An 18,743-nucleotide genomic window follows, 5' to 3' on the forward strand; every position below is an offset into this window, starting at 1 on the left:
GAGTGAGGAAAGTGGGGAAAAAAACTTTATCATTAAGAAATCATTGCGGCCTGTTCAAAGTCAAGGAATGGTTGAACAGGGCAAAAACATGGTGGCTTCAGACCCCAACGAGGTTACAAAGGAAACGACTAAAGAGCCAGAGAGCGAGGTGTCCGAGTATGACCTGATGAAGGATATAATTAAATAAAGCCGTTAATTATCTTTAAAAGGGTTGTTTTAATTAAGCCAAACACCCAATTTTCAATCTTGCATGTCCTTCGAGTTTTCTTTGTGCACATGCAAAGTTTCAGGCTGTTAGGTTTTATGGTTTTGGAGTTATGGAGGAGACACACTGACACACTGACACACATTGACATTTTTTCATATAGATTGGAACGGATGTAAGTTTTTATTTATTTATTTTATTAAATATTTATTTATTACCTCCACCACCAAAGGTGAAGAGGTTATGTTTTCACCCTTTCTCTCTGTTTGTCTGTTTGTGTACAGGATATCTCAAAAAAGTTGTAGACGGATCCGGATGAAATTTTGAGTTCAACTTCGGTGTGTGGCATTGCCGAACTGATTAGATTTTGGTGAAGACCCGGATCCGACTACTATAATTTTTCAAGTGATTCTTCACTATTGATACATCTGGCCAAAAACTATATACAGCACAATATAATATCTCAAAAAGTTGTGGACAGATTCGGATGAATCTTGGTGGACATGTTGGGTGTGTGATAAGGAAAAATTGATTCAATTTTGGTGTGGATCCGGATCTGATAATTTTTTTTCGTGATTCTTCACCATTGAGAGATAGTGCGAAACGGATATACAGTATAGCACAATATCTCAAAAAGTTGTTGATGGGTTTGGATGAAACTTGGTGGACAGGTTGGGTGTGTGACAAGGAAGAATTGTTTCGATTTTGGAGAAGATCCAGATGTAGTGAAGCCACGAAAAGTGAACCGCGATATAGCGAGGGAGCAATGTATGATATATATATATATATATATATATATATATATATATATATATATATATATATATATGATATATATATATATATAATGTATGATATCATACAACGAGGAGGTAAATTGAACGACCTACGTTTATTGAGTAAACATGTTCCTTAAAAAAGCAAAAATTTGGAACTAACTTGCAGACAACAAGTGGTTCCCAGGCCATAGGTTGGGAACCAATGGTTTAAAGTGTCTAAAGGGTCCTCACACATGTAAATGGGTCTACAGGGTATGTATGTAAAAAGGTGTGAAGGACTAAAGAGTACAAAGGATTCCAAGGGTATTTGGGGTTCTAAGGGTTCTGAAGGGTGCAACGGGGTCTATGGGTTCCAATGTGTCTTAGGGGTCTAAAGGATCTTGAAGGTCTTAAAGGGTCTTACAGTTCTAAAGTGTCTTCAGGGTATTAGGCATCTAAAGGGTCTTATAGGGTGTTAGGGGTCATTTGAGTCTCAAAGGTCTTTGGGGTATAAAGCGTCTTGCAGGTCTTAAATGGTCTTAGGGTTAGAAAGGGTCTAAAGGGTCTTCGGGGTCTCAAAGTGTCGTTGCTTTCTCACGGCTCTAAAGGGGTCTTCTGGGTCTTCAGAATTTTAATGGGCATTAGTTCTCTTTTGGGTCTTCATTGTCTTCATGGGTTGCTGTTTTAAAGGGTTTTAAAGGGTCAAAGGATTTTCGGGGTATTAAAGGGTCTTAGAGTTCTTAAGAGTCAACTGTAATTCATGCACATACTCACGTTCTGTGTGGACAAACAAACAAATGGACCCAAATGCAATACCCTCTCCTCTGGTGAGGATAAATACAGTATGTTTTTTAAAGGTCACAGTTAAAGTTTTAAAGTATTTTGATGCATTTCCTGCTTTTGTAGTCCTACCCACATTTGACGTGTCCATTACAAGTGAACAACCATACCTGCACGTCTATGACAAGGCCTTTACGATTCATATAAAGGCAATGTAAGTACAATCAATGTGCACTTTCTCAGCAGAGATATTACCAACAATTATGATTACAAAACTATCATCTAAAGATATACAATAACATATAATAAGATTATACATGACATGATTTGTGTCTACTCTTACGAGAGCCAGAAAACAACATCTGTCCAACTGTAAGATTGAACTTTCAAACTTGTCTCCCTCCTCTAAAATGCCTTGTTAAGTCTGCATCTGGTATATGCTCCCCCTGCATACTTTCCTTCATCCCTACCCTCACTTCAAATGGCACCACAGCCGACTCCGCTCATGAGAAGGCTGAATGCTCAATTTGGTGTTTGCTTCCAAGTCTTGTGTCACTAACCCCTCACTCTCTGTACCCACCCTTACCTCTCGTACCCAAAGCTCCTGAATTCTGTTTCTTTTGCACCTGAAAAGGTAGAGAAGGTTCTTGTAATCCACGACTCTTATTCTGAAACTGGACCAGATGGCATCAACTCTTGTGTCCTAAAAACCTCCTCTGCTGATCTTACACATCCTCTTTCTGCCCTTTAAACCCTATAGATTGCACTCGGTCATCTTTCATCTGAATGGGAATGAGCCAACATCACCGCATTACATAAACAAGAAGGAGCAATCGGAGATTACAAACCTTCGCTGGGACTTGTTTTGTGTGGTGTTTGTGTTCTGGTGTATTACGTAATAACAGGCATAACTAGAACTGCCACTTTATAACTGCTGGCAGTGATGACTGGGTACCAAGACGTTTCTCTTTGATACAATCCCACTTTGTTTGGACACCTGACCCAAGACATTCATTATTATTCAATTGAATTCAGAATGGGATTAAAATAAATTCAATTCCAATCAAATGGAAAACCAATTAAATACAATACTGCAATGGAGTCGTCAGAGGGAACCTGAACAAGCAAAAAGCAAAGATGAAGTCATCAGGAGGAACCTGTATAGGATTCGCATTTCAGCTGCGACTCCTCCACCCTCAAACTTATCCAAGTGCAGCCAAGTGAGCCATATAAAAAATATAAAAAAACCCCAAAAAATCAAAAACACTGATATCAAAAAATTTATGATTTCTGGCTGCTAGGCCATGCATCCAATCAGGTTGAAATTTAAACTACTGTATATATTCCCCATCACCACTAGATCATATTTGTGAAGTTTCACGTCGATCAATGAAGCAGTTCAAGACAAAGAATATTTTAAAGATTTTCTTCCAATCTAATATGGCTTCCAGCCCATGTGACCTATCAATTATTCATGAATACCCTGGTATCTCCATGGCTTGGGAAATTGTGCGTGAAGTTTCCCCTTGATCTGTCCACCTGTTCTGGAGAAGATTTTTGAAAGTTTTTATTTTCAATCCAATATGGCTGCCAAACCATGGGACATATAGCATCATATGGTTTTGTTTTTTGTTTTTCATGGATAGGCCTACAAAGTTTCGCCTCAATCTGTTTAGCCGTTTCAGAGATGTAGATTCTTGAAGTTTTTATTTTATTTTTTTTTTTAATGTGGCTGCCAAACCACATGACCAATGACGTCATCAATTTTTTTTTCTGTCAACCAATTTATCCCCAGATCGCTCTCAAAAATTGTCACACTGATCAGATCTAGCATTCTACATATACAATTATGATATCACAATGAAGGCACCTATGACATCATTAAAAAAATTCCCACTTATTCTCCATGTGAAGTACGTGTCATGTGCCAAGTTTCAATTTTTCCCTTGGTGCAGTTTCGGAGATGCAGAGGTTTAAAGTTTTTCCTTTTTTCCAACATGGCTGCCACACCATTTTTTTTTGTTTGTTTGTTTGTTTTGTTTTGATGATTTGATGGATCAAATGGATGAATTGTGGAACATGCTGTCGGATATTTAGAACAACATTTTCCAATCATGCCTTGATGGACTGCATGGAATCATGAACACGAGGTGTTATGCTCAAAATAATGAAAAGAGCTCAAATACCCTTTACTAATGCATTATACAATGTGTTAATTTCTTGTTTGTACATCTTCCGTAATATTGCATTGTGCAGGTTGTTTAAAAGTCCAGAATCATAGGAGATAGATTTATTTATTTAAAAATTTTTTTTGAGATGATGCCTTTGAGGTGGATCGGATGTCATGGACCAATAGGAAGGCCCCCCACATTGTCCAGATTTAACGCCGCGTGATCTTTTCTTTGAGGACACCTGAAATCAGTGGATTATACCACGAGACCACTTACTATTGATGTTGTAAAGAATGAAATCGGAAAAGAATGTGCTGAAATCGATGTGTCAATGTTAAGAAATATTCAAATAAACCTACATATAAGAATTGATATGTGTATGGACGTCATCAGCTCACTATTTGAGAGATTATTATAATAATATTGTAAAATAAATATCCCTATGATTCCAGACTTTTGAAATGCCCTGTATATTTATCATATTCATCTCTCTGTTGAAATTATTTATTATTTGCACATATACTTTGTGTGCTTCCCACAATTGATGTCAGTCACATTCTTCTACCTTAACAGGCATTCTTCTGCCTTATTCTACCTCAATGTGCTCTCCTCATTTCTGCTGTTGCCTGTTTTAGGCATATATATGGCAAGCCAGTAATGGGACGTGCATATGTTCGCTATGGAGTGAAACATCAATCGAAGAGGACACTTTTATCAACCTCTTCAGCTTTGGTTCGAGTGAGTGCATACATGTGCAGGGCTATATGTTAACCATCGGATGTTGAGCCAAGACAAAATATATAAATAAATGAATAAATCACCAAAATGGGAGTGGGTGGCAGCAGTGAAGGAAAATCTGGAATTATATTGTATTAGGTAGACGACATTCGTTGACATCGAATGCTGTGAAATACCACATTCGACGAAGCTATAATTTAATCACTCTGTGGGCCGAATTGTGGTGCAATCTGATTTCTTGATTTTGGTTACTTCTCTTCATCTTCGAGTTGTTTGCTTCAAAAATCGAAGTAGTCGCTCTGTATTCGTCTGTGTTGCTGTCGATTTTGTTCTCTGTTTGTGTCGATTGTTCTTTGTCGTGTGTACTAAATCCTGTGCATTTTTTTCATGGTCATTCTGTTTATGTCGATCCTGTTTCTTGGGCTCACACTTTTGATTCGACTGTTTTTTTTTTGTTTGTTTGTTTTTTTAACCTCTGCCACTGAAGTTGGATAGAGGTTGGCCTGGCGGAGGTATATGTACTCTCCTGAGTGCCGTTCTAGTTTCATCTGCTAATGGTGCCGCTGTTTGACCAGACTGTCAATTTGTCCTCAATAACTTTATCATGAGATGTGATGGTCCATAAATCGATCCACAATGGCAGAGGAGTCTTCCATCCATCCATCCATCGACTGGGACCATACTCTGTGCAGAGCGTTGGTGCTGCCGAAGCAGTCTCCTTGGCTATTGGGTACAATCCTGGATAGGGGTCGCCACTCCGACACAGGATACCAGCAAGCTGGCACTCATTTTGCTGACCTCAGAAGGATAACAGGCAGAGTCAACCCCACCTGGTATTAATTCAACAGCGGAGTAGGATTTGAACTCAGGATCCAAGGATCCCAAGCATACCACCCTAACCATTAAGTCAACACCAGGCATATGAGTCTTCCCAATGTCAATAATAAAATCACAAAAAATTCAATTTAACCACAATGGGGTGAAATCGTTGTAATGGACACCATTTTCTCTTTGCCACGAGGGACTTCCTTCTTTGCCACGTGGCACTTGCAAGTAGCAGACAGATGGGGTGAAAACATAACCTCTGCCCACAAGAAGATTAAAAAAAAAATATATATATATATATATATATATATATATATATATATATATATATATATATATATATTGATTCAAAAATATTGTTGCAGAATGACTAAACAAGGCACAACTGAAATCAGATTCTATCCTATTCTTATCCGACTGCAACAATGCCCTTTTCTTGAGTAAAAACGTATTTTTTCATTGCAGATATTGTCGGTAAGATAAGATGTGGAATTGTATTGGTGGATTTGTTCACATTAACTTTGGGTGCATTTGAGATGCAGACAGAGCCCCAACAGTGCCTCAACTGATGTTATTTCCATCAAAAATAAATCTATTCCTGATAAGTTCCATTTGATATTGTGCATGTAACATATATTTAATTCTCAGTTTTGCTTTGAAACCTGTCAACTTCTTATCCACACAGTTTGAACAAGGTGAAGCCATGCACACCTTAAGGCAGAAACATATCCTGGAGCAATATCCCGATCCCAAATTGCTGCTCGGACAGTCGCTTTATGTTGAGGCTTCTGTCATTTCTTCTGACGGTCAGTATTTGCACAACTTATTCTTCGTTCACCAACAACAAATTATCATGAAAACACACTTTGCATCGTACAGTGCCTTCAGAAAGTATTCACACCCCTTGACTTTGTCACATTTTGTTGTTACAGCCTGGATTTAAAATGGATTGCATGGAGATTTTTTTTTTGTCACTGATCAACACTTAATACCCCATAATGTCAAAGTGGAAATTTTTTTCAGAATTTTTTACAAATCCATTAAAAATGAAAAGCTGAAATATGTTATGTCAATAAGTATTCAACCCCTTTGCTGTGACACTCCAAATTGAGCTCAGGTGCATCCAATTTCCTTTGATCATCGTGGAGATGTCTCTACAACTTGATTGGAGTCCACCTGTAGCCAATTCAATTGATTGGACATGATTTAGAAAGAAACACACCTTTCTATTTCAGGTACCACAGTTGACGGTGCATGTCAGAGCAGAAACTCCACCATGAAGTCCAAGGAACTGTCCGCAGAACTCAGAGATATAATTTTGAGGAGACATGAATTTGGGGAAGGGGATAAAGCAATTTTTGGAGTGTGAAAAGTTCCCAAGAGCACAGTGAGCTCCATCATTCGGAAATGGAAAGAATATGGAACAACCCAGACTCTTCCTAGAGCTGGCAGTATGACCAAACTGTGCAACTGGGAAAGAATGACCTTGGTGGGGGAGGTGATCAAGAACCCAATGACTACTCTGACAGAACTACAGAGTTCCTTAGCTGAGATGGAAGAATCCGCTGGAAGGACAAGTCTCTACAGCACTTCACAAATCCAGGCTTTATGAGAGAGTGGCCAGATGGACACCACTCCTGAGAAAAAGGCACATGACGGCACACCTGGAGTTTGTAAAAAGGCACGTGAAAGACTCTGAGAGCATGAGTCAAAAGAGTCTGTGGTCTGATGAGACGAAAATTGAACTCTTTGGCCTGAATGCAAAGAGCTACGTTTGGCAGAAACCGAGCACATCTCATCACCCATCTAACACCATCCCTACCGTGAAGCATGGTGGTGGCAGAATCATGGCATGGGGATGGTTTTCAGCAATAGGGACTGGGAGACTTGTTAGGACAGAGGGAACAATGAATGGAGCCAAATACAGAAAATCCTTGAGGAGAACCTGCTTCAGAGTGCAAAACACATGAGACTGCGGTAACGATTTACATTCCAACAGGACAATGACCCCAAGCATACAGTCAATGTAACGCTGGAATGGCTTCAGAACAAGAATGTGAAAGTCCTCGAGTGGCCCAGCCAAAGCCCACACTCAAAATCCCATTGAGAATCTGTGGAAAGACTTGAAGATCGCTGTTCACTGACACTCTCCACCTAACTTGACAGAGCTTGAGCAAATCTGCAAGGAAGAATAGGGGGGAAATCCCCAAATCCAGACGTGTAAAGCTGATACAGACGTACCCAAGAATACTCGAAGCTGTCATTGCTATCAAAGGCGCTTCGACAAAGGTGTTACTCAGGGGTTGAATACTTGTTGACGCAAGCAGTTTTTCATCTTTAATTAATTTGTAAAGATTTCTAAAAACATGTTTTCACTTTGTCATTATGGGGTATTTTGTGTAGATCGGTGACAATTTTTTTTTAATTTAATCCATTTAAAAATCCAGGCTGGACCACAACAAAATGTGAAAAAGTCAAGGGGTGTGAATACTTTCTGAAGGCACTGCATGGAGAAACAAGTTAAATATTGAAGAGAGAGCATTGATGGTGTGCAAACAATTACATCATTGTATATGCCTTCAAACAACTTTATCATCATTATTATTTTCCACAGCTGGGGTGTCTAAATTTTAACAATGGTATCAGTTGGTGTTGCTGATGCTATTTGTGATTTTGGACTCTGCGAGCATGGTGAAGGTTGAACGGAGATACTGAATGACTTGAACTTTGATTTTTTTATTTTTTCGTGATGTTTTTTTTTGAGATTTTATGAGAGAATTGATTGAGTTTTGTGAAAAGCATTTATTTGGTGTAAGCTGAGTAAGCACAAATTTAATGTGCTCAGGAGAGCAGGAGAGCAGAACATAAGGAAAGGGAGGGGTTGGGGGAGGAAGAGGAGAGTGAGTGAGTGGGGTGGGGGGAGGAAGAGAAAAGGGAATGAGTGGGGTCGGGGTAGGAACGAGTGCCGCGAGAGTAGGGGTGAGGAGTCAAGTGTGGAGGAATAGCCGAGATGTTGGGGGGGAGGGGGAGGTCGGGAGTGAGTGGAAAGAGAGCGGTGTATGTGTGTGCAGACACACAAGATTGTGATAACAGGCTAGGGTAGTGGGTCTAGCGGGTCAGCCCGGGCAGCGCTGCTGATTGATGAACAGCATCCCAAACTGATCAAGATGGTACTAATTCTGCCAGGTGGGCAGCGCTTCAGAAGTGAGGTTCGTTTAGGTCGTTTGAATGTAGGATCATTGGGGGGCAGAGAAGTCGAGGTGGTGGAGACGATGCAGAGAAGGAGGTTGGGAGTGTTGTGTGTGCAGGAGATTAGATTGTGACCAGATTAATAGTTGGGGTCAGAAGATTATTAGGTGGGGGAAGTGTTGGAGAAACGTCATCATTGAGTACAAGGGGAGGATGAGAACTAGGTATGAGAAACTTAGCGAAGAAGCAGAAGGTTTGGAGGAGTGGATGAAGTACAGAGAGGTGTTTAGGGGAATTGTAGAATTTTGTGTGGAAGGATGTCAGGAAAGGGTGCATCGTTGATTGATAAAAAATTGGGTTTGGCGGACAGAAGAGGTGGCATTGGCAGTTGGTGAAGAGAAGGAGTTTTGGAAGAGGCTCGAGAGATCAATAATAGGGGGAGGCAACTGGATTTGGGTTACTCCACCTGTATGAGCAGAAGAAAGCAGCAAAGAGAGCTGTGGCTAAGACGAACAATAATATGGAAGAGGAGGTGTGCAACAAGTTGGGAGGAAGATGACATAAAATTGGCTCGTGACGACGATGAAGATGGCAAGGACATGAAGGGGCGGTGATGAAGAATGGTGGTGGGAGGATAGTGACAGAGAGAGGGGCAGCATTGAAGGTGTGGGAAGGGTATTTCAAAAAGTTGTTGAACTGAGAATGAAGCAATGGTGAGATGGAACTACCATGTTATGTGGAGGGGAAAGTGGAGTTAATTAATGGAGATCTCAGAGGTGAAAGTGTGGATGGCATTGAAGAGAATGAAGAAGAGAAGAGTGTCAGGCATTGATGAGGTGTGTACGGAAATGATAATTGCCGTGGAAGAAGTCGAACTCAGTTGGACAAAGAGGCTGTTCAAGTGTTCAACATATGTATGAGACAGAGTTCAATTCCGGAGGAGTGGAGATTAGGATTAATTGTGCTGCTATGGAAGGGGGTGGACGATGTTCAAGATCTGGGGAAGTACAGGGACGTTATGTTCCTCAGTCATATAATGAAGGTGCTGGAGAGGATTCTGGATGGGAGGATAGGGAAGAGAGTGGATATGGAGATCGGAGAAGAGCAGCAGGTGTTTAGAAAGGGTAGGGGGACGACGGATGGGATGTTCACACTGAGGCAGCTGGTGGAGAAGAGGTTGAAGGTGCAAGGTGAGATGCCATTGGGGTTTGTGGACCTGGAGAAGACCTGCAACACTGTCCCGAGAGAGATGGTGATGGCGACACTGAGATTGATGGGAGTGCCAGAAGCAGTAGTTAGGTTGGTGGAAGGGAACAAAGGGAAGAGTCTTTGTTGGTCTTGGGATGTCTGAGGCGTTCAGCATGAACACTGGCTTGAGGCAGGGAAGTGCTCTCAGCCCACTAATGTTTATCATGGTGATGGAGCTGGTATAAGCAGGAAGGTGAGTTTGAGGGGTAGTATGGGGAGGATTTTGTATGTGGACAATAAGGCTGTTGTGGTGGAGAGTGGGCAGGAGATACAGGAAGTACTGTGGGAGAGTAAGGAAGCATTTGCGAAGCACTGGCTGAAGATGAGTATGGAGGAGACTGAGTTGATGTGAGTCGGGCAGCAGAGAAAATAAATTAATATCAGGTTATAGGGGAAGGAGATCAAGCAGAGAAATAGGTTTGAGTATCTGGGAGGAACAATGACAGGGGATGGTATGTCTGAGGTAGAGGTGTGGAGGAGGAATCAGGTGGGTGCGAATGTGTGGAGGAGGGTTGAATGAGTAATGGCAGACAGAAAGACATCAAGAAAATTGAATGGGAAGCTTCTGATGTGTGTAACGCCGGCCTACCTTTCTGGTCTGAAGATGGTGGCTCTGACAGAGAGACAACAACAGAGGTTGCAGGTTTGTGAGAACAACTGAGTCAGAAGGATTGTGAGTGAAAAGGGTGGATAAAAGGAGGATGGAAGACCTGAGGTAGGAGATTAGTGTGCAGATGAGTTTGACGGGGAGATTGGTGAAGCGCCGGCTGAGATGGAATGGATACTTGGTGTGGATGGGGGGGAGAGAGAATGGCAAAGAGAGCGGATAGGTTTAGGGGGAGCAAGGTAGGAGGACAAGAGGTAAACCATGCTTGAAATGGGAGGATTGTGTGAGGAGGGATATCCTTAAGGGTAGGGGTGGTTTGAGAGTGGAGAGAGTTGGCTGAGGGCAGAGCGGCTTAGAGGAGTACCATGATCAAGCCAGGGCAGAAGTGTGGTGCCATTGGACCTCACCCCTTATAGAGGGAAGAGGCGAAGAATCGGTGACATAAAACATAAAAGCTGACTATCTTTATGAAAGTCTGATGGTTATGAGAATGTTCATGACATTGTGGTGTTTTCTGATCTTGCAGCCGGGGAAATTGAAAACTCTATTCTCGATGACATTCCAATTGTGGCTTCTCCATACAGTATCAAATCAAAATGGACTGTGCCATTTTTCAAGCCTGGTGTTCCTTACATTTACAAGGTAAAAGCAACGAAATGTACATGAAGGAAAAAGCGATTCTCGTTAACTTATTGATCAATGGTCACCCTGATGATTAGTTGATAATAGAATTATTAAAAATAAAAGATAGTAAAGTAATATTCATGGACTTTAAAGGGTTCAATTGTGTTGCACTCTTGGTTTTCTGCAAAACCAAAGCTCTGAAATACTGCATACAAGATGGTGGTGCAGCATCAGGCGACGGAGGTTGGATTTATCTCAAAAGAGCGCAAAATATCCTTGTTGCGAAATAAAATTTGGCATCAACATTACTTCGGCCTGTTCTCACGTCATTTCAAAAGTGAATGTTGAGCTTTTCAAACGCAGCGTGAGAAGTGGCTGCCGTGAATGGGAGACAGACGAACGCATGGACAGACATCACGGTTCACACTATCTAATGAATGACTTCCGTCTAAAGTTACTTCAACACAGAAAGAGACCATTCGACCGATGAAGTTGCCAACCTACAATGGTTGCCAACCTATGACTTTTTCTATGCAGAGTTCATGCTTGTGGAAGAGCGAGAACACGAAACAGATGAGGATGCAACAGGACAAAATGAACAGCAGCAAGGGTGGTGGGGGAGGGGGGGAATGAACAGTGGAGTTCCATCCATCCATCCATTGGGCCCAGACTGCACAGAGCGTCGGTGCTGCCGAAACAGTCTGCTGGGCTATTGGGCACCATCCGAGATGGGTCACCACTCCAACGCATGATACTCAAATGGCTCAATCATCCCAGAAAGCCAGTTCTCATTTTACCGACCTCGGAAGGATGACAGGCAGAGTCAACCCCACCTGGTATTAATTTAACAGCTGAGTGGGATTTGAACTCAGGATCCTGGAATCTCAAGCCTACCACCTTAACCATTAAGCCAACACCAGACATATTCTCCAACACAGGATACTCAAATGGTTCAATCATCCCAGAAAGCCAGTACTCATTTCACCGACCTCAGAAGGGTGACAGGCTGAATCAACCCCATCTGGTAATCAAGGCCAAGCTGGATTTGAACTCAGGACCCTTGGATCCCAAGCCCACCACCATAACCATGAAGCCAATACCAGGCATACAGTGGAGTTGGAGGACAATATACAGGGAAAATTGGACAAACAATGGGGTAGGGAGGAACGGGGTGGACAGGATAAACACAGAAGGAAACTCCCCCTCCATAGCAATCCTCCCTAAACCCCTCCTCTCTCCCTCCAAACCTTCCACCCCCCTCTTTCCACTCCTCTCTCTCTCTCCCTCCCCTCTATCTCTAGCTCCACTCCCTTGTCTCCTTGCTTTTCTCCCCTCTCCCCCCTTTCCCTTCTCTCTTTCATCTTTCATCCTACCCCCCCCCCCCAACCCTGTCTCTCCCCAAATCCACTCTTCTCTCCTCCAATTCCCTCCTCTCTCCCCCAATTCCCTCCTCTCTCCCCCAATTCCCTCCTCTCTCCCCCAATTCCCTCCTCTCTCCCCAATCCCCTCCTCTCTACCCCAAACCCCTCCTCTCTCCCTAAATCCCCTTTCCCTCTCTCCCCCACTCAGACTGGGTAGTTTGTCATTGATTCCCAAAAGTAGTTCAGGCAGGAATTTGTAATTTGGCCATGGTGCCAGCGATAACTCGCCCACTCTTCATGAAGGACACCGTGGGGATCTTAACATCCATCAGCTGATGTTGGAAGGCAGGACGCCCAGTTTAACACGTAGGAACGCCACACACATTGATGATTCACCCAGCCTGTGAAACACCGAGATGACATTTTATAGCTTCGTCGAGCTTCACACCCAGGTGAGACAGCTTAGAGGCGAGTGTGGGTACCTCAAGGCTCAAGGTCGTCCTGTCGGACGAGGTTGCAACACACTGTTAACAAAAAAACTGCGATCCCTTGTATGTATACTGTTGTGGGCCGGGGGTCGGTGGCGAGAACGACCACTAGGTGGGGAAAGCTTTCGTCGTCTCCCATCAAACTCCCCGGAATTGTAGGCCGTCGCTCGGATAACTCCGCGAGCCGGCGGGTCGTTTAATCGACCGTGGATGCCAATATCTCAACCACGTAGCATAGGGTCTATTTGTCTATAACCAATTTACCTAATTAACTACGTGATTTTGACTCCCAGGGAAACCACGCCCTCGGCATGTCTTGCTCGAACCGGGTCACTCTACCGACTGCGGTAGAGTTCCAACGACCGGGTACCAACTCCGATTCGGGTGCAGCCGAGCGGAAACTGCCAAAGCCGTGCAGGCTGGAATGAACGGATTATCGGGGATAAAACCCCGCCTAACCTCAGATCCGAACCATACTGGACCAATTCAAGAAGGGACGGAAATGGACTGGGAACATTTCTGTGAAGATTTATTTACAGTAAATGAAGACGCAAAGCAAGACTTAACGTGAATATGCAAGCAAGGAGAGATTTACAATCATTCAAACACTTAAACAGTTTATACTTATAAGACAGGCCCACATGCAGACACACACAAAATGAAAAGAAACCCAGAGTCTTTATTGGACCCTCGCAGCCGTGGAGAGAGACAATCTGGGGGTCAGAGTTCGGTGGGTACCTGACCGTCGGAGGGAGGGTGTGCTCCGTGATGTGGCACCTGACAAAGGTCGTTGGTCCAGTCCCCAGTCGCACGTGGGGGACTCGAGGCTCGTGGCGGAGTTCGGGTGGCGAATAATCGGGGTCCAGGGAGGGGGGGGTCAGGGTCGCTCTGTCCTTCCTTGTAGAGGGCCAGCAGAGACACGTTCGCCGCCTCGATGGCCCTCTGCTCAACCCTCGTGACAGCAAAAACCCCTTCGTAACAGCAACGTAGACCTCCTGTGACCACTCCTCATAATCGCCCCGCGTAACCACCCCTTCATAACAGCAAAAACCCTTAAGAACATCTCAGAACTCTCTCAACTCTCCAAAAGACCAACCAACCTCAGAGAGTTTTCGGGAATTTATGGACCTCCTCAGTGGGGAGGGGCCTTGGTCAACACACCTTGCTGTCCGTCTTTGATTGGACAGGATCCTACGGCCCACCTTTCCAGGGCGGGCCTTGGCCCCTGCCGGGAAACCCCAGCCACTCCTCCACGTGGGCCCACACTCAACGAGTAACAGTATCAACGCTGCAACGTCCCCTGCCGGAAAAACCCAGCCAGTCTTCCACGCGGGTTCATACTTGACGAGTAACAGTATCGATGTTGCACAGGCCATCGTGCAAGAGTTACAACGTTTGTGGAAGGAACGTTGGTGAAAGCGGCAAGGAACGGTTGCAAGACCCTGCCTTGGCAAGTCAGAGTGCTTGTAGACAGCGGGTGGGTGGTGGATCGTGATGGGGGAATGGAATGGTTGTTGGTTGTTCGTTGGATGTAAAGATTTAATAACCTAACTAAAAAGAAATCCCAACGCACACCTTTGATTCTCCCACTAGACAAAAGGAAAGGGATCTGACTACACACATACTTAACGACATAACTGACTTTTGGGACATCTGTATGTTGAATGCAAATTGTTTCCAGATCCATAACAATACTTTGAAAATGCACACTGTACAACAAAAGTAGAATCTGAATCCAAAAAGATCGCGACTGATGTCCCTGGACAGTGGAAAATAAAACGAGACGTACAATAATTACCTTTAAAAGAGTGAAAAAAAATGCACTTTCGAGCCATTTGAGCTCACCTCCTGTGAGCGTATTATTTAATAATATTGGGTTAGAAAGAAATCACTTTTTCCTAATTTTTATTAATGATCGGTACCTTCCTTGTGACGTAGAAAGCTGAAATTTCGCTTGCAGGACATCAAAGCCGATACACCGGGAAAAAAAAAATCACAGAACCGCCAGAAAGCGATCATCAATGAAAATAAATAAAAAAAACAGGTGAGTGACCTGAGACAATGGGGAAGCATGTTAATTTTGCGAGCAGACGGACATCAAAGCCAATACACTGGGGGAAAAAAATCGCAGAACCATTGGAAAGCGTCCATAAATGAAAATATAAATAAATGAAAATAAATAAATGCAGGTGAGCGACCCGAGACAATGTGGAAGCACGGTTCGTTAATGCTTACAATGTGTCTGCATACCCCGCTAAAAACATACATATACGTATTTGTATACCAAGTCAAGTATCGTGGAAGAGCTAATACATAGGAACGTATAACAAGGCAGGATACAAGAGGAGCAGGAGAGGGAAGCACAAAATAGTGGGAAACAACGACAACAGGATATCTGTTCTTTCTTTCTTTCGAGTGCAGCCTTATGGCTGCTGGTTGCATCATTGGTTAGGGACGTGGCTATGCTGCTGATGCAGTGTTCCTATTGCCAGTACACTGGTACTCATTTTGCTGACCTCGGAAGGATGACAGGTTGAGTCAACCCCACCTGGTATTAATTCAGCAGCCATCGAGGCTCAAACTCAGGACCCAAGGATACCAAGTCAGCCACCATAACCGCAAAGCTAACACCAGGCATAGGTCTAAAATATATATATGTATATGTATGTATGTAGTTATATATATATATTTATTTTTAGACCTGCACACACATAGATACAGATAATTGCCTTGTGGGGGGATATTTTTGTGTGCCCATGATCTGACCCTGGGGACCCCAGCACGTTTGCAATATTTGATGGAGATTGGCTTAGCCATTATTTTCCTGTCATTACCTTTTCCTGTACGCAAACATACATACAAATAATTTCCTTGTTTGGGAAGGGGCGGGGGGGGGGGGGGAGGAGGGAGGTTGGTGTTTGTGCTCGTCACCAGCACGTATTCAGTTTTGGTGGGGATTGGTCCAAGTGTGTGGAATTGTATAGAAATCAAAAGGCTTCAAAACACACACACACACACACACACACACACACACACACACACACACACACACACACACACACACACACACACACACACACACACACACACACACACACACACACACACACACACACACACACACACACACACACACACACACACACACACACACACACCTCACTCGTATATATTATTTCCTATTTTTCGATATATCCCACACACACGTAAACTTGGATTGTTTTTGGGGTGTTTTAGTAAGTCATCCATGGATCATTTCACTGATGGCAGCAATGAGGTGATCACAGATCATGAAGGCTTTGAATGACGTTCATGATCTCATATTGTCCAGATCCACTTAAGCAACTAAAAGTTTGGATTTAAATATAAAATTCATAAATCCTGTGAAGTTGGTTAACGTGTATGTCTGTGTTGAGATAGCTTGTCGTCGCGTTTATCCAATGCCGCATCTTCAACAAAAGTATTCACAACATTAATGATAATAGCATAATATTAATGTTGTAACAAAACAATATTAATTGGAATAATATCCCCTTTTCCCAAGGGGTTTTTCCTCCTGAGCCAAGCGCCGTGTTAACATGTGTAATAAATAGCCTATCGTGGTGTTTCTTGGAGTGCCCTACCAGTGGTGTGTTCAGTTACCAAGCAGTTAGTTAGCGCTTGCCAAGCCAGCTGTTCCTTATCAACAATTTTAAATGGAGTGCTTGGTTGAGTGCTTAAGCCACTGGGTGAGTGCGCTCCACAAAAAATTACTGACTGAACACACTCCAGAAGTAAAAAAATATGATAAACCACAAACACGTATAACTACCTTTTAAAAGAGTTGCTACTGCTGTTTGACACTAAACTTATAGGGAGGAAACCCGACGTTCTTGAGGCCCGAGCCTAGATCTACTGTACTCTTATCTACCCCAGAGAAGATAATAACATGACCTTTCCTACCACTCCCGTGGAAGTTTGTATATCAGTGTAAATAAAATGCTATAACATTCAACCTCGGCAAACTCTGTACACTCCATAATGCAGCACCATAGCTTGGAATAATATTTACTGCATATATTTATCGTGAGCTAACTGAAAGCTTTTGTGAGATTGTTCACCCCGAGATTGACGAGGCTTGTTAATGAGCGATTGTTTATTTTATGGTCATGCTTTGTTATGTGACTGTGTGCAGGTTCTCGTGTTGAACCCTGATGGCTCCCCTGCTTCTGGAGTCCCTATAAAGGTGTCATTCTCATTTGATTCAAGTGGCAATTGGATCACACAAAAGAGGAAAACTATGGACAATGGCATAGCCATGCAAACTATCAACACAGCTAGAAACAGCAAAAAACTGAACATCAAAGTAAGTTCCTTCATGATAATTTTACTGTCGTCGTCTAGGCTCGTGTGAAACAAACGGGGGGGAAAGGGGTGATTTTGAACCTCATTGTTTGTGTCTGTGTTTGAACACAATGTGTGAGAGGGAAGCTAACACAGGACAGAAGAAACTAGAAAGAGTATAATACCCAGATTTTCATGCCGTGATGTAAATGTGATAAAGTTTTGAGACCAAAGTTAGACAAATCCACATTGACCTGTTATTTAGTTGTTTTTTTTTACTGCAGTCTCTTTTAACACAAAGGAAGCCTTACATTGAACCATATCGTGAGAAATAAAATTCCTCAGACCTCCCACTATATATTTCCCTGTTTTGGACCATTTATTCACAATATGTGTCTAACATTCCTTGTCGACAATTCTGCCGCGAGACAGGATATTTGAAGATTCCGTTGGAGCAAAATCAAGGTTACATATAGGATCGATGGTATAGCTTTTGAAGACTACCTTCATGGAACCATATTTGTGGATGAATGACATGTTTTTTCCGCTGCCGTGCTCGTAAGATTAAAAGGTCTGCAATGACCAGCAAGCAGCAGTAGCTATTGCAACGAACTATCCTCCTGCCTTTTTTAATGTATTTTGAAATTAATTTTATCTCATGTGTCAAGCAGGTAGAAGTTTCACTTTTTGTATGCATGGTTGAAGCTTGTGGAAGAGCGATATTCTCCTTAAAAGCTGGACTTGCTTTCTCTTATACTGTTGACTTGTGGTTTTCGTACTGTCTGTTCACACTAGGTCCAGACTGAAGATGAACGGCTTGAACAGTCCCAACAGGCGGAGGCATCATTTACTATCGCATCATATTCCTCCCCAAGTGGAAGTTTTATTCACCTGAATGCCCATCGTGAAGTAAAATCTCCTGGTGAACACATCGTTTTCGACGTATTCATCAAGAGCGCCGCCAAAGACCATGTTTTACACTTTAACTACTTGGTCAGTCGTATTGGATGTTGTCATCTTCTTTTCTTGATGTGCACAATTTGATTTTGACTTTTCACCTATTGTCTAATTCTTTCATCACAACAAACATTCATACCGTTTCGTATTCCAGATGATCAGCAATGGAAAGATACACAACTTTCTGCAGGAGGGTCGCAAAGGCGACACCACTTCAGTTTCCCTGTTATTGACGCCTGAACTTGTCCCACAATTTCGTTTGGTTGCCTTCTTCATTCTACCCTCTGGCGAGCTTGTCGCAGATTCCATTATTATTGATGTAAAGGATTCCTGCCATGCAAAGGTAAAATAATGACAACTGCCAGTAAGTTCTTACTACACAAGGATGTAAACCTTTTTGAGTAAATAATTGTAATATCATCCAATATTTATTTGTGCAGAGACCAAAATGAGCAAAGTTCCCTTCATC

The 18,743-nt window shown here is 42.7% G+C and overlaps 1 protein-coding gene across 1 annotated transcript in view; it reads left to right on the plus strand.

Moving 5' to 3' along the window:
• Positions 1-18,743, plus strand: part of LOC147019826 (complement C3) — a 271,920-nt gene that overhangs the window by 41,434 nt on the left and 211,743 nt on the right. The window contains exons 7-13 of the mRNA XM_085894593.1: positions 1,870-1,957; positions 4,550-4,652; positions 6,163-6,283; positions 11,048-11,163; positions 17,169-17,339; positions 18,113-18,310; positions 18,429-18,617. Coding sequence (XP_085750719.1) covers positions 1,870-1,957; positions 4,550-4,652; positions 6,163-6,283; positions 11,048-11,163; positions 17,169-17,339; positions 18,113-18,310; positions 18,429-18,617 — 986 coding nt within the window. The remainder of the gene's footprint in view (positions 1-1,869; positions 1,958-4,549; positions 4,653-6,162; positions 6,284-11,047; positions 11,164-17,168; positions 17,340-18,112; positions 18,311-18,428; positions 18,618-18,743) is intronic.

This window comes from Eptatretus burgeri, chromosome 9 (assembly GCF_056783735.1).
Source record: "Eptatretus burgeri isolate ZD-2024b chromosome 9, Ebu_testis_v1, whole genome shotgun sequence".
NCBI classification, from domain to species: Eukaryota; Metazoa; Chordata; class Myxini; order Myxiniformes; family Myxinidae; genus Eptatretus; species Eptatretus burgeri.